This window comes from Hypomesus transpacificus, chromosome 22, assembly GCF_021917145.1.
Source record: "Hypomesus transpacificus isolate Combined female chromosome 22, fHypTra1, whole genome shotgun sequence".
Lineage (NCBI taxonomy): Eukaryota > Metazoa > Chordata > Actinopteri > Osmeriformes > Osmeridae > Hypomesus > Hypomesus transpacificus.
In genome coordinates this window covers 12494433-12508420 of record NC_061081.1, presented here as the reverse complement: position 1 = coordinate 12508420, position 13988 = coordinate 12494433, and the positions used below count along the sequence as shown (strand labels likewise).

Genomic DNA, 13988 nt, shown 5'->3' with positions numbered 1-13988 from the left:
TTGAGTGGTTGGGAGCATAAGAGATTCCAGAGGATGGAGGGATGGGGGGAACAAGAGATGGAGGGATGGGGGGAACAAGAGATGGAGGGATGGGGGGAACAAGAGATGGAGGGATGGGGGGAACAAGAGATGGAGGGTAGAAGGATGGATAGCAGAGGGATATTGGAGGGGGCCGAGGAACGAAATGACCATTAGGACACCAGGGCAACAGGGTTTTGATCCGCAGGAGTGTGAGAGAGTAGAGTATTTTTTATACCTTCAGTGCTTTTTATGAACTTATCATCCTCATTTTATTTATTTATGTTTATTTATATATCTGTCCAGAGCTGTGCAAATTCTTTTACAAAAATATTATCAAAATGTATATTTTTTTTGTCTTCTGAATATTTGCTGCAGAATAAAAGTGCAATATTGAGAATTTGTTTAGTCTTTTCATTTCATTATGTCTTAAAGCCTTTGGGCTTTTATTTTCTTATTTTTTTTACCTTTTACGCAGATCTATATTAATTAATACTTAATGCATAACTATGTTATCATATACATACATCATATTATTAATAAATTTATTAGTGTTTATTGTTCAACTCACTGTTTGCAAAACACACTTCCTCCTCTTATGCTTATTACTATAATTACTTTACTATATCATTATAACTTCAGTGTTGCTTTGGCAACATTTACAAATGAACTGAACTAGAGAGCGAGCGAGAGAGAGAGAGAGAGAGAGAGAGATGGGGGGGAGAGAGAGAGATGGGGGGAGAGAGAGAGAGAGAGAGAGAGAGAAAGGGGTTGGGGAGAGAGAGAGTGAGAACAAGCTAATGTGTTTTAACTTCTGTCTCATCAGTATCAGGTTACCCACTCACAGCCTTTCACTATCCCTCTCCTTCATCTCTCTCTCTCCCCATCGCTCTCTCTCCTTCATCTCTCTCTCCTCCTCCCACTCTTGTGGCATGGTCAGACCATAAGATAATTGTAGAAACCTCAAACCCAGAACTCCATCATCCAGGGGAAATATGATGAACTACTTATAAGAAGTACTTTGTTTATTTCCTTTCAATTCACCCTTACTGGGGGATAAAGGGGGGAGGTACACGGAAGCAACCACACACACACACACATACATAGACACATAAGACAAGCACCCACGTCGGAAGACAAAGGCACACACAGATAAACCCCCCCTCCCCCCTTCCTACTGGCAACCAGTCACAGCCCATTTTTTTAAATGACAGAAAAAACATTTCAGATCAGAACCTTCCTCAGCGTGACGCTTTGTGTCAGTTATTGATGGGAATTGCGCCCTCTGTGGGCTGTTATGGGACAATACATGATGATGGAAGCGTTGGCGATGATGCTATCACGTGCACGTTACGTACGTCATTTGTGTTTAGCTTCGATTGTTTTGGACGCTTCTGATCCGAACAGCAGTACAAAACCGGCCTTTAAAACGTATTGGACTTATTCGTGATCAGGTATGACCAATTATCAGCTTATGTGGTCGAACGTTGATAGTTTTGAGTCCACGATATGGTAGTGTGTTTTTACAGAAGCATACTGTTATTCTGCAAATGTCATTTAGAAAGCAGAATGTACAGAATCAGTGGTGTGGACCCTGCCGTTATCAAGCACGTTTAATCACTATCAAACCTAATACTTTTCATTCATGTTCTAAGAACGTGTATACACAGTATCAATATACTAATCATATGTGTGTGGTTGGTTGCTGGTGCATGTCCTCCCTCGATTAAAGTGTGATAAAACCGAATGCAAACCCGGAATGCCTGTATACAGCTGTTACTTGTATATTAAACCTAATTGCTTTTATAAAGTGATTATGAACTGTGATACAGTCTGTTGCCCGACTCACACATGTACATACAACGGTATAGACAGTTTCTCTGGTCAGCCATGACGACCAAACGGCGATTGATCACAGACTCCTTCAAGGTGGTGAAGAAGGCACGGAGAGGAGGGAAGAAAGAGAAGCAACCACCCCCCTCACCTCCACAGAAGGGTGAGAGAGGGATGCATTGAGTGTGTGTGTTTTCTAATTAATGAAACTAAGATTGGATTGCTTTACCGATTTGGCATGTCAACCTGAAACTTTTTCCTGTTTCTGGACCAATCAGAGACTGAGCCAGGTCCGCTCTCTGTCAGAGAGATGGAACTGCAGGAGCTGAGACAGTTTGACCTGGATTTACATTTCGGTCCCTGCATAGGTAACACACACACACAAGTGCACACACACACACACACACGTGGGACTAGTTTGATGAATTCTGCACACCTAGCCTTCCCGATAACTCTATTACCTCTTTCTCTTTGTTCCTCTCTCTCTCTCTCTCTCTCTCTCTCTCTCTCTCTCTCTCTCTCTCTCTCTCTCTCTCTCTCTCTCATTCTGTCTTTCATTCTATTTTATCTTGATCTTTCTCTGCCCCCTGCTTCTTCTCTCTCACATGTCTCTCTTTCTTTCTTTCTTTCACCATTTCTCTCTCTCTTCCCCCTCCCTCTCTTCAGGTATCAGTCGCATGCAGAGGTGGGAGAGAGCGTCTCTTCATGGGTTAAACCCTCCAGAGGAGATCAAAGAGCTTATGCTCACCAGAGACACAGACCTTGACTACACACACTGGTATGGAAACACACACCTCATAGAGACTCACACACATTCTAACCTCAAACAGTGTTACGGAAACACACTCACACACACATTCTGACCTCAAACAGTGGTATGGAAGGAAACACACACACACACATCCTGACCTCACAGAGTGGTATGTGATTAACGTTTTGTTTTGTGACTTCCAGTCTGTGGAGTGGTTACCCCCTGTGACAAGCACCAGAGAGAGAAGAGGATGGCTGTTAAACCTCAAGTTTTCCTCACTCACTTTTGACTCTTTGACACTACGTTCTTTTTAATTAAAATACCTCTTTTGTACCAAAAGATGTTGTTTGCTTTGTCATAACAAATCACACACTTACACACACTAAGTGTTTGCTTTGGCGTTTGATTAGCTGGCATATTTCCTCTGATCTTTTCATATCTAACCTAATTGAGACCACACAGCTGATCTGCTCAACTGTATATAATTGCTGAGTGGTGACAGAGAGGAGTGAGATATGATGATGGTGATGACCACTGTGCATTGCTATTGTTTGATGAGAATTGACTAAACAGAGACTGTCGTCATAGAACACCCACTTTCCTTCACTAACATCTATTTGTCTAAGCAGGTGAGTTCACACGCAAATATGTGCGTGGGGTCTTTAAAAGTGGTCTCTATATGTTGAGCGGGAGAGATAATGAAAGACAGTTACCTCGTATGGCCTCAACCTGGCACACATAGGCCTATGTAGGAACGAGAGAGCCAAACAGCGAATTGAGATATTACGCGTCACTTCGTTATTTGCCTCCTCTCCTGTAACAGATGGGCGTTGGGGGAGGGCATGCTCCGCATTCCCTTTAAATCTATGTGCCACCTCTTTTTCCGGTCGAGGTCTATTGTTTGCCCCTAGACCTGTCAATTGGTCAAATGCGTTACTCATTGGCTGTAAATCGAGTCAATCTATCGAATGCAAACTGTCGCACCACGTTCTCATTGGTCTAGTTCTGGGCCAAAAAGCCGTTTATGGTACCGCCCCCTGCAGCAATGCGCCGGCAGGCGGGATCATGAAAAACCATGCAATGGGATTGGCTATTTTGCCGCATCATTCTAATTCTGAAGCGTTGTATTGGTCGAACCTCAATCCCTTCGAATTTTCTGCGACTGAGGCACTACGCTAATCATGTCATTCTGTGGCCTAGCATTAAATAAAGCGACGGTTATCTAGTTTGGGCATAGCATTGGATTAAAACGCACGACATCTCCGTGCTAGTCAGAAATAGAATAAGTGTAATACGCCTTCTTCATCAAGCTTTATAATCGCAACGGAATTCTTTAAGAGAAGAAATGACGTTTATTCCGTGACAATGCCTATATAATTTTCACGGATCATGTAGTCTAGGATACGTTGTTAGACATAGCCATTTATACAGATCGATTTTTTTCTTGCTTTTCCGTAACTGAAATTCTCGTACATATATATATTTTTATATATATTATTCCACATCACATGGTGTTTCGATATCACATCTATTAACGTTGGTACAGTAGTGGTAGCTTGTTAACTGGACCCCGCGACACTTACTGCACTGGTGAGTAGCTATAGCTGGTCTAGCTATCCTTACCTAATTAGCCAGCTAACAGTGCCGTGTATCTACGGGGATTAAAACCCGTTCTTCAGGACCGCAGCCTGCTCTTTATTAGCCGTTAGCATACGGAGAAGTAGGCGTCAGCATAATTATTGCGGTCGATCTGCAGTCTACTGAACTGGAATTATTTTCACCTAATGTTGTTAAAACTTACGTTCTAAAAGCGTAAGCAGGTATATGTTCTCTATACATTTTATGTTGTATTATTGATAGCTGATATAGGCTAAGTTTTTCAGATCATTGCTAAGACGTAGGCTAGTCCAAATCTGCGTAGAGGTGACAGCTCGCGCAGCCCTATGATGAGCGTTAAAGATTGGGCCATTCTGAGATTCTAAAATGGCAATGCGCCCTTTGGGCTGTAACTTCGATACAATTTTACACGTAATGTGGCCCTATGTCAATCCAAACTCTAAATGTGTAAATGTTATTGTGGACACCATTTGCAGGCCTCTGTGACGGTTAGATTAGGTAGTTCCCTAGATATATGGATCTCCTGAGACCAGGTAATCGAGTGCAATTTACACGTAACAGGTGCAACGACGCTTGTCAGTCGGTTGCACCTGTTCTTTTAGTTATTTCATCTTTCAGTATCATTTTTTTTAGCAAATGTACAGTTTCTTTGTAGTTAAATTTGTCTGGAAGCTGGACATTGTTCTTAATCTTTCTGAGATTTGTCGAGTGTTCCGGGAAAATGTCAGTAATGTCAAACTTACATGTGCGTGTGTTCTTAAGACTTTGGTACCTGTGTTATATTTATTTTTCCTCTCACTCACTCCCCCCACACCCCCCCCCCCCCCCCCCCCACAACCCCCCTCAACCCCCCTCTTCTCTATTTGTTTATCTTCTGGTCCTCCCTCTCTCTCAGGGATGGATAATGCCCATACAAAGACGGTAGAGGAGGTGTTGGGGTACTTCAGCGTAAACGAATCCACGGGCCTGAGTTGTGAGCAGCTGAGGAAGAGCAGAGAGAGATGGGGACCAAACGGTGAGACCTTGGATACCTTATTGCTTCTAACCTCTAACCTTTCATTTGATTCCTTATAACCCTTGATCTATTATACAACCCCCTCCCCCTTAAAACACACTGACCTTGGTGACATTTGTATTCACTATTGTGTTGTCATGACGCCAACTAATGTGTGTCTTTATTTCATTCTCTCTCTGTTGACTCTTGGATTTTTTAGAATTACCAGCTGAAGAAGGTAAGAGGCTTCATGTTGTCTCCCTTTCACTTACGTCCTCTTTGTCTTTGTCGCTCCCCTTCTCTTTGTTCTCTGTGGTGATTTTTCTCCTCTGTGTTTCCAGGAAAGTCACTATGGGAACTGGTTCTGGAGCAGTTTGAGGATCTGCTTGTCAGGATCCTTCTGCTTGCTGCATGCATCTCCTTTGTAAGGACACACACACACACACACACACAAATATTAGAAGCATTCACATTTAAGATGTGCATTCTCAATCTGTATCTCCTACGTCTCTTTTGTAAGGACTCACACACTCACTCACCCACGCATTTATAAACACTCACACATACGCACACTCGGGGAAGCATAAACAATCAAGATTTACATTCTTCCCCTGCCCCAACCCCCCATGTTAGACTCTAGCTTGGTTCGAGGAGGGGGAGGGGACCATCACAGCATTCGTGGAGCCCTTCGTCATTCTTCTCATCCTCATCGCTAATGCTATTGTTGGGGTCTGGCAGGTAAACAACACTTTGTTTATGATGAATTTATCGATATGATATCGTTAATATTGTTTTAGGCCTGTATAGGGTATATAATAACACCATGTTTATGTATTTGTGTGTGTGTGTGTTTCAGGAGCGTAATGCTGAGAATGCCATCGAAGCTCTGAAGGAGTATGAGCCGGAGATGGGGAAGGTTTACCGCCAGGACAGGAAGAGCGTCCAGAGAGTCCGAGCCAGAGACATTGTACCAGGAGACATTGTGGAGGTGGCAGGTAAAAACTACAAATCCCATATCTCCTTTTCCGAGACGGAGAGTACCTTGGAGGTGGCGGAATGTAAAAGCAACACATTTCTTAGACATTTTCACTCTTGATCCTACCCAGTAGCCACGGGTAGGAGGTTAGGGAATAGGAGGTTAGGGAATAGGAGGTTAGGGAATAGGAGGTTAGGGAATAGGAGCTCAGGGGAAAGGAGGCTCATTTGCAATGAAACCCTCTCCTGGAGGAATCAACTAGGGACTAGGTTGCAAGGTAGTAGGACACAAGAGAATAGGACACAAGGGACATTTTGGCACTCCCAACACCAGTGTTCAATTCCAGCGAGGACTGGTTGGGTATACTATTTAGAAACAACAGTGCAACAAGATTGTTTAGTCAGCCATTGAAACATTTTAATCTTTCTCGAAAGGATCTTTGCACTTCTTTTGCATGCTTGATGGAAATAAACTCTCCTGTGTTTTGGGGGGAATGGTGTTTGTCAGTGGTCATGCACACTGGCGAGACACATTACAAGAACTACAACTCCCAGGGCTGGGAATCCGCCAAGGCCAAAGATCCAAACTCGTCTGCCCCAGATATTATCAGGGTGGTTGAAAATTCGGTGTCACTTTGAGCAGCAGCTTGGCCTGAAGGGTTTGGACTGCTGAATCCTCTAGACACTCGTCTATTTTAAACCCCTCTCAGAGTTACAGTGGAAACAGGCCTGAGTGTTATTCGTGTGTGTTTGTGTGTGTTTGGGCACGTGTGTGTGTGTGTGGGACTCGGTTTCTCAGTAGGGATGTTAGCAGACGTAAAGAGCATGGGAACCTCATGACACTAGCCTTCGTTGACAGGAAACACAAGAGGACGTAATGAGCTGACGAATACATTGTTGATGTTTTATACAACTTTCATGCTTATCTCAGTCAGTCATCGCTCATTTAAAAAATGTGACTGTTGGCTTCTTTGGCGCAGGAACTTTGACCCAACTTTCACTATTCATCGATTTTTTTGTTCAATCTGTCACCTAAAAGAACATCGGAGAGATGCTATCATAAAAATGCACCGCTTTTTAAGTTTACCAACAATATCTTCCTACATTCTGTTCATTTCATAATTTTGTACCGTCAATATACTTTTTGACTTTCGATAAGTGATGGCCTCCACCTTCTTCTCTGTCGCCCCCTCAGTTGGTGACAAGGTTCCAGCCGACATCCGTCTGACTTCCATCCGCTCCACCACGCTGAGAGTGGACCAGTCCATTCTGACGGGGGAGTCCGTATCTGTGCTCAAACACACTGACCCCGTGCCCGACCCCCGTGCTGTCAACCAGGACAAGAAGAACATGTTGTTTTCTGTGAGTGTGTGTGTGTACCTCAAGTCTATGGGTATATGTGTGTGTATGTGTGTTTTTCCTGGATTCTTTCATGTTTGTTTGTGTGCATGTTAGTGTGTGCGCGTGTGTGCGCGTGTGTGTGTCAGTGTGTCCGAGGGCTGTTTCTGCCAGTGGTCTGGCTGTTTGTTGAATAAAACATCAGTGGAATTGTAGGATAGGAGGCTCCCACTCAGCTGTTCTCCTCAGTGAGTCACCAGTGAAATGCTTTGAAGTTGGAAGGAGATAATGGAAACACACACACACACATACACACGCTGCTCAACCTCGGCTGAACTTAGACAAGAGAAGATGAATGATCATTTCATACATACAAATAAGAACAGGTTTAGAGCAGTTTGTAATTGAAACTGTAATCGTGTAAATATTCATTTGAATACAAATGATTCTAACTGTTCATGTCGTCCTGCCAGGGCACCAACATCGCGGCGGGGAGAGCCATGGGTGTTGTCGTGGCGACTGGGGTGCAAACAGAGATTGGCAAGATCAGAGATGAAATGGCTGCCACCGACCCCGAGAGAACTCCACTCCAACAGAAACTGGACCAGTTTGGAGAGCAGCTGTCCAAGGTAGGGCTTAACTGGACTGGACACACTTTCTGTCTTTGTTTTCTTTTTGATTTATTTCCATCCCTTTTTTTTTTATTTATTAAAGCCACTTGTTGGAACCAGCTTGCTGTGTTTATGCACTGTCTCATTAATCATCTTTCTTTCCGTCCTGTTCCCTCTCTCCTTATACAAACATTATGAACACATACACACATAGGTCATCAGTGTGATATGTGTGGCGGTGTGGGGGATCAATGTGGGCCACTTCAACGACCCGGTCCATGGAGGGAGCTGGCTGAGAGGAGCAGTCTACTACTTCAAGATCGCCGTGGCTCTGGCCGTGGCTGCCATCCCTGAGGGTACCTGTCTTTTCACCATCTCATTTCTTTCTGTCTTTCTTTCTGTCTTTCTTTTATTTTTCTTTCTTTCGCACTTTCTCTCTCTCTCTCTCTTTTCATCTTTTTTCAATGTCTCCTATTTACTCTGTTCTATTCTTCTTCTTAACAGCCCATTTTCTGCAGATTACATCATCATGAAACATATGTAGCCTGTCTTTCTTGGTCTCTGCACCCCATCCACCCTTGTTCCTTTGACCCTCCAGGCCTGCCTGCTGTCATCACCACCTGCCTTGCACTGGGCACCCGGCGGATGGCCCGGAAAAATGCCATCGTTAGGTCCCTGCCCTCCGTGGAGACCCTGGGCTGCACCTCCGTCATCTGTTCCGACAAGACGGGCACCCTCACCACCAATCAGATGTCTGTCTGCAGGGTGAGACAAGGGGAGGAGAAAAGTGGGAGGGAGACTGGGGAAGGGGAGTCAGGTGGCTGAGCGGTTAGGGAATCGGGCTATTCATCTGAAAGTTGCTGCAAAATGACATTGTGTCCTTGGGCAAGGCCCTTCACTCTACTTGCCTCGGGGGGAATGTCCCTATACTTACTGTAAGTCGCTCTGGATGAGAGCGTCTGCTAAAAAAAAAATTTAAAGGTGGGAGGGGAGACTGGGAGGGAGGGGAGAGGAATAGCTGCATGGAGGTAGCTTGTAGACAAAATTACTGGTCCTAAAAAGATTCCTTGAGGTACACCACAGGTCATTTTAGTCTTTGCTGATAAACCCTCTGTCTAGTGTTGTGAGATCTAACCTTCTGATCCTTGACATTGAACTTCTAACCCTGTCTTAACCGTGTGTCTATGCATGTGTGTGGTGTGTGTAGTTGTTTGTGGTGGACAACGTGTCAGGGGACCGATGTGCCCTGAGTGAGTTCTCGGTGACCGGATCTACTTACGCCCCGGAAGGGGAAGTGTGAGTGTGTTTAACCTTTGAACTTTAACCTCTCGCTGATCATGTCATGACTACATGATGCTGACCAGTCCATTCGCTCCTCCAAATTAAAATATCACACACAGATAACCTTAACACTGACTGTGCTTGATCATCGGCATGACTAACCTCTTTAAGTTATTGACTGACTATGCTGAACTAAAAGCGGAGAACTTTTCATGATATCTTTTTATGTCTCTTTTTCCCCCTCTTCATCTTTCTCACTTTCTGCCCTCTTCTTTTCCTCTCTCTTTTGGGCTTTTTCTGGTCTCTCCTGTCTCCTCCTGCCATCTTTGTTGCATTCTCTCGCTTCCCCCGTCCCAGGTACAAGGATGGTGCAGCAGTGAAGTGTAGTCAGTATGAGGGGCTGGTAGAGATGGCTTCTATCTGCGCTCTCTGCAATGATTCCTCTCTTGACTACAGTGAGGTGAGCTACACCAAGTACTCTACCAAGTACACTGCCACCTACACTACCAAGTACACTCTACACACACTACCAAGTACACTACCAAGTACACTCTACACACACAATACCAAGTATACTACCAAGTACACGCTACACACACTACCAAGTACACTACCAACTACACTACTGCTGAATACACTTCTGTAGCTGACACCTGCTGAACTGCCCTTTTGGTTTGTGTCCAGTCGAAAGGCGTGTTTGAGAAGGTTGGCGAGGCCACGGAGACGGCTCTATGCTGCCTGGTGGAGAAGATGAACGTGTTCGACACGGACATGAGAGGACTGGCACCAGCAGAGAGAGCCACCGCCTGCTGCTCTGTAAGGACTGTGTGTGTGTGTGTGTGGGGGATGTATGTGTGTGTGGGATGTATAAGTGTGTGTGTGTGTGTTTGTTGTGGTGATTGGTGTGCATGCATATCTGTGTGTGTGTGTGTTCCATGTTACCGACAGTGCCCTTCCCCTCTCCAGGTGATCAAGCAGCTGATGAAGAAGGAGCTGACGTTGGAGTTCTCCAGAGACAGGAAGTCCATGTCTGTCTTCTGCTCCCCCAACAAGCTGACCCGCTCCTCCACAGGGGCCAAGATGTTCATCAAGGTTAGATCTCTCTCGACCTCTCTGTCTGTCTCTCTCTCTGTCTCTCTCTCTGTCACTCTCTCTCTCTCTGTCACTCTCTCTCTCTCTGTCACTCTCTCTCTCTCTCTCTCTCTCTCTCTCTCTCTGTCACTCTCTGTCACTCTCTCTCTGAACTCACCTTTCACCTCCTCCTGGCTCCTAGGGCGCCCCCGAGAGCGTGCTGGAGCGTTGCCGTTGGATACGTGTGGGCGGTGGCGCCCGCGTGGCGATGTCGACGGCCACGAGGGAGCAGCTCCAGACCACGGTCCGAGAGTGGGCCGCCGGGCGAGACACCCTCCGCTGCCTTGCCATGGCAACCAGAGACTCCCCCCCCGAACCCCGCTCCCTCAACTTGGAGAACTCAGCCGGCTTCATTAACTACGAGGTGAGAGGGTCATGTTAGCCTGAAATATGGTTACTGGACCTGTTTACTGGACTTAGTTTAAACCCTCCTCCCCACCCCCCTCCTCCAGTCCGACCTGACCTTCGTGGGCTGTGTGGGCATGCTGGATCCCCCCAGGAAGGAGGTACTTGGTGCAGTCCGGCAGTGTCGACAGGCGGGCATACGGGTCATCATGATCACCGGTGGGTTTAAACACAAACAAAAACACACACACACAAAACACACATACACACACACACACAACACACACACACACTCCTCACACCTCTTATCTACCACTTCCCAGGAGACAACAAGGGCACGGCCCTGTCTATCTGTCGTCGCGTGGGCATCATCACGGAGGAGGAGGAGGAGGAGGGCCAGGGGGGCCAGTTTGGGGGGGGCCTGACCGGGCGGGAGTTTGACGAGCTGCCCCCCCACCTCCAGAGACAGGCGTGTCGCACGTGTCGCTGCTTCGCCCGGGTGGAGCCCACGCACAAGAGCCGCATCGTGGAGTACCTGCAGAGCCTCAACGACATCACTGCCATGGTGAGCTGGAGGAGTGTGTGTGTGTGTGTATTTAGAAAGAGACTGTGTGTGTGTGTTTAGAAAGAGACTTTGTGTGTGTGTGTGTTTAGAGAGAGACTGCATGTGTGTGTGTGTTTAGAGAGAGACTACGTGTGTGTATGTGTTTAGAAAAAGACTGCATGTGTAGGTGTGTGTTTAGAAAGAGACTGCATGTGTGTGTGTTTAGAAAGAGACTGCATGTGTGTGTGTGTGTGTTTAGAAAGAGACTGCATGTAAGTGTGTTTGTGTGTGAGTTTTGTGTCTTACTTTGTTTCCCTTTTCTCCTCTTTCCTTCCTCCCCCCCTGCTGTTCTTCCCTCTCTCCAGACGGGCGATGGAGTGAATGATGCCCCGGCTCTTAAAAAGGCTGAGATCGGCATCGCCATGGGCAGCGGCACCGCCGTGGCCAAGTCGGCCTCGGAGATGATCCTGGCTGACGACAACTTCTCCACCATTGTGGCGGCTGTGGAGGAGGGCAGGGCCATCTACAACAACATGAAGCAGTTCATCAGATACCTCATCTCCTCCAACATCGGAGAGGTGGTCTGGTAAGGATGGATGGAGCGATAGAGGAGGGATGAGGACGGATGGATAAATGAATAGATGGAGGAAGGATGGAGGGAGGGAGCAAGGGATGGGTGGATGGATGGATGGACAGGTGGAGGGAGGTTATTAAAATATACTGCCCCCACCATACCTCATCTCCCTTCTCCTCCCTCCCTCTCTCGCCTCCTTCTCTCTCCTCTCCTCCGTCCCCTCCCTCTCTCCCCTCCTCTCTCTCCTCTCCTCCATCCCCTCCCTCTCTTCCCTCCCCTCCATCTCTCTCTCCTCTCCTCCGTCCCCTTCCTCTCCTCCCTCAGTATCTTCCTGACTGCAGCCCTAGGCATGCCCGAAGCCCTCATCCCTGTCCAGCTACTCTGGGTCAACCTGGTCACAGACGGCTTCCCGGCAACCGCCCTGGGCTTCAACCCCCCCGACCTGGACATCATGTCCCGCCCCCCCCGCTCCCCCAAGGAGGCCCTCATCTCTGGTTGGCTGTTCTGCCGCTACCTCATCATTGGCTGTGAGTATACAGGACCTCCTCGCCTCTGAAGGGCTCTTCTGGACAACAATCAAGCCTTTAGAGTGCCTGATTAGTTTATATTTGGACAGGCGGATGATTGGCTGTTTGATGAGCTGATTGTTTGTTTGATTGGCTGCTTTTTCTTGCGCAGGTTATGTGGGCGCGGCCACCGTAGGAGCAGCAGCCTGGTGGTTTATGGCTGCTCACGACGGACCCAAACTCTCCTTCTACCAGCTGGTAACACCCCTTGATCTACCTCTCTTCACCCCTCTCTCCACCTCTTGTATATCCTTCCATCCCTCTCTTGTCTCTTTCTCATTCCCCTTCTTTCTATCTTCTCTAATTCACCTACCAACAAATGCACTGTATATATACATAGGTGATATAACCTTATTTTGACCTGCCCCCCACCCCCCCCCCCCCCCGTTAGTCCCACTACCTCCAGTGCAGCGAGGGACACGGTGAGTTCGCCGGGGTCCAGTGCTCTGTCTTCGAGTCGCCCTACCCCATGACCATGGCCCTGTCTGTCCTCGTTACCATAGAGATGTGCAACGCCCTGAACAGGTAGGCTCAAAAACTACATCTGCCATAAGCTGTGTTCTCCACATTCGGATCTGACAGGGTTGTTCTACTGTCTTTCAGTATGCACTGTACATTCATTATACAGTATGATTATCTGGTAATCAACCATGTTTCCCTTTGTGTATGTACGTGTGTCTGTGTGTGTCTGTGTGCGCCAGCCTGTCTGAGAACCAGTCCCTGTTGAAGATGCCGCCCTGGTCAAACCCCTGGCTGGTAGGAGCCATCTGTCTGTCCATGGCTCTGCACTTCCTCATCCTCTACGTCGACCCCCTGCCCGTAAGTTTGGCTCTGTTTGTGTGTGTGTGTATATGTGTATGTGAGAAAGAGAGAAAAACTGTTTGTGTGTGCTTCTGATTGATAGAGTATGTGCCCTCACATACAGTATGTGATTACCTCTGACTACTCTCTCCCTCCTTCCTTCCATCCATCCCTCAGGTGGTTTTCCAGATCAGGCCCCTGTCATGGCCCCAGTGGGTGGTGGTGCTGAAGATGTCACTTCCTGTCATCCTGATGGACGAGGCCCTCAAGTTCCTGGCGCGTAACTACATCGAGCCGGGCAACGACCTGGACCGCCAGGATGAGGAGAGGGAACGGCGCCGGAGGGCGGCGGCTGGACAGCCCAACGCCAACGGGGGGTTGGTGGGCGCGTTGACGGCCGCCCTGGGTCGAGCCCTTAGTGGCGTGTCGTGGTCATTCGTGCTGGTATCTGCGCCGCTATTGGTCTGGATCTACAGCCTGGACTCTGACATCACTAACATCTTCTGGGAGTGAGGAAAGGGAAGGAGGAGAAAGTGATGGAGGTGTAGGGAGGGGAGAGGGATGAAGGGGGGGGGGGGGGGGGGGAAGAGGGAGGAGGATGATAGAGGG

General features: G+C 47.3%; 2 protein-coding genes across 3 annotated transcripts; both read left to right on the top strand.

The window, feature by feature from the left end:
- Positions 1 to 1365: 1365 nt before the first annotated feature.
- Positions 1366 to 2941, top strand: pold4 (DNA polymerase delta 4, accessory subunit). The gene is made up of 5 exons (XM_047045404.1): positions 1366 to 1472; positions 1890 to 2014; positions 2130 to 2219; positions 2518 to 2629; positions 2806 to 2941. Exons 2-5 carry the CDS (start codon positions 1909 to 1911, stop codon positions 2828 to 2830), a joined length of 333 nt encoding a protein of 110 aa, XP_046901360.1. The 5' UTR covers positions 1366 to 1472; positions 1890 to 1908; the 3' UTR covers positions 2831 to 2941.
- An 817-nt stretch (positions 2942 to 3758) lies between these two features.
- Positions 3759 to 13955, top strand: si:dkey-28b4.8 (sarcoplasmic/endoplasmic reticulum calcium ATPase 2). Of its 2 annotated transcripts, none has more exons than XM_047045069.1 (23): positions 3759 to 4192; positions 5115 to 5234; positions 5434 to 5451; positions 5555 to 5637; positions 5847 to 5951; positions 6070 to 6208; positions 7384 to 7550; positions 8000 to 8155; positions 8352 to 8493; positions 8736 to 8902; positions 9345 to 9433; positions 9776 to 9878; positions 10103 to 10234; positions 10385 to 10510; positions 10692 to 10913; positions 11002 to 11113; positions 11218 to 11459; positions 11804 to 12024; positions 12337 to 12539; positions 12691 to 12776; positions 12970 to 13103; positions 13280 to 13397; positions 13557 to 13955. In XM_047045069.1, exons 2-23 carry the CDS (start codon positions 5117 to 5119, stop codon positions 13890 to 13892), a joined length of 3219 nt encoding a protein of 1072 aa, XP_046901025.1. In that variant the 5' UTR covers positions 3759 to 4192; positions 5115 to 5116; the 3' UTR covers positions 13893 to 13955. The 2 variants fall into 2 exon arrangements, with proteins under 2 accessions (XP_046901025.1, XP_046901026.1); XM_047045070.1 differs by lacking the exon at positions 3759 to 4192 and adding an exon at positions 4277 to 4422.
- The last annotated feature ends 33 nt before the right edge of the window (positions 13956 to 13988 follow it).

Excerpts from the sequence above, each read along its gene's own strand:
- si:dkey-28b4.8 (XM_047045069.1), top strand. The coding sequence starts at position 5,117 with ATGGATAATGCCCATACAAAGACGGTAGAGGAGGTGTTGGGGTACTTC. Across the intron at positions 9,434-9,775 it reads TACGCCCCGGAAGGGGAAGT|GTACAAGGATGGTGCAGCAG; the intron begins GTGAGTGTGTTT and ends CCCCCGTCCCAG. Across the intron at positions 13,398-13,556 it reads TCTACGTCGACCCCCTGCCC|GTGGTTTTCCAGATCAGGCC; the intron begins GTAAGTTTGGCT and ends TCCATCCCTCAG.
- pold4 (XM_047045404.1), top strand. The coding sequence starts at position 1,909 with ATGACGACCAAACGGCGATTGATCACAGACTCCTTCAAGGTGGTGAAG. Across the intron at positions 2,015-2,129 it reads CCCCTCACCTCCACAGAAGG|AGACTGAGCCAGGTCCGCTC; the intron begins GTGAGAGAGGGA and ends TGGACCAATCAG. Across the intron at positions 2,220-2,517 it reads ACATTTCGGTCCCTGCATAG|GTATCAGTCGCATGCAGAGG; the intron begins GTAACACACACA and ends CCCTCTCTTCAG.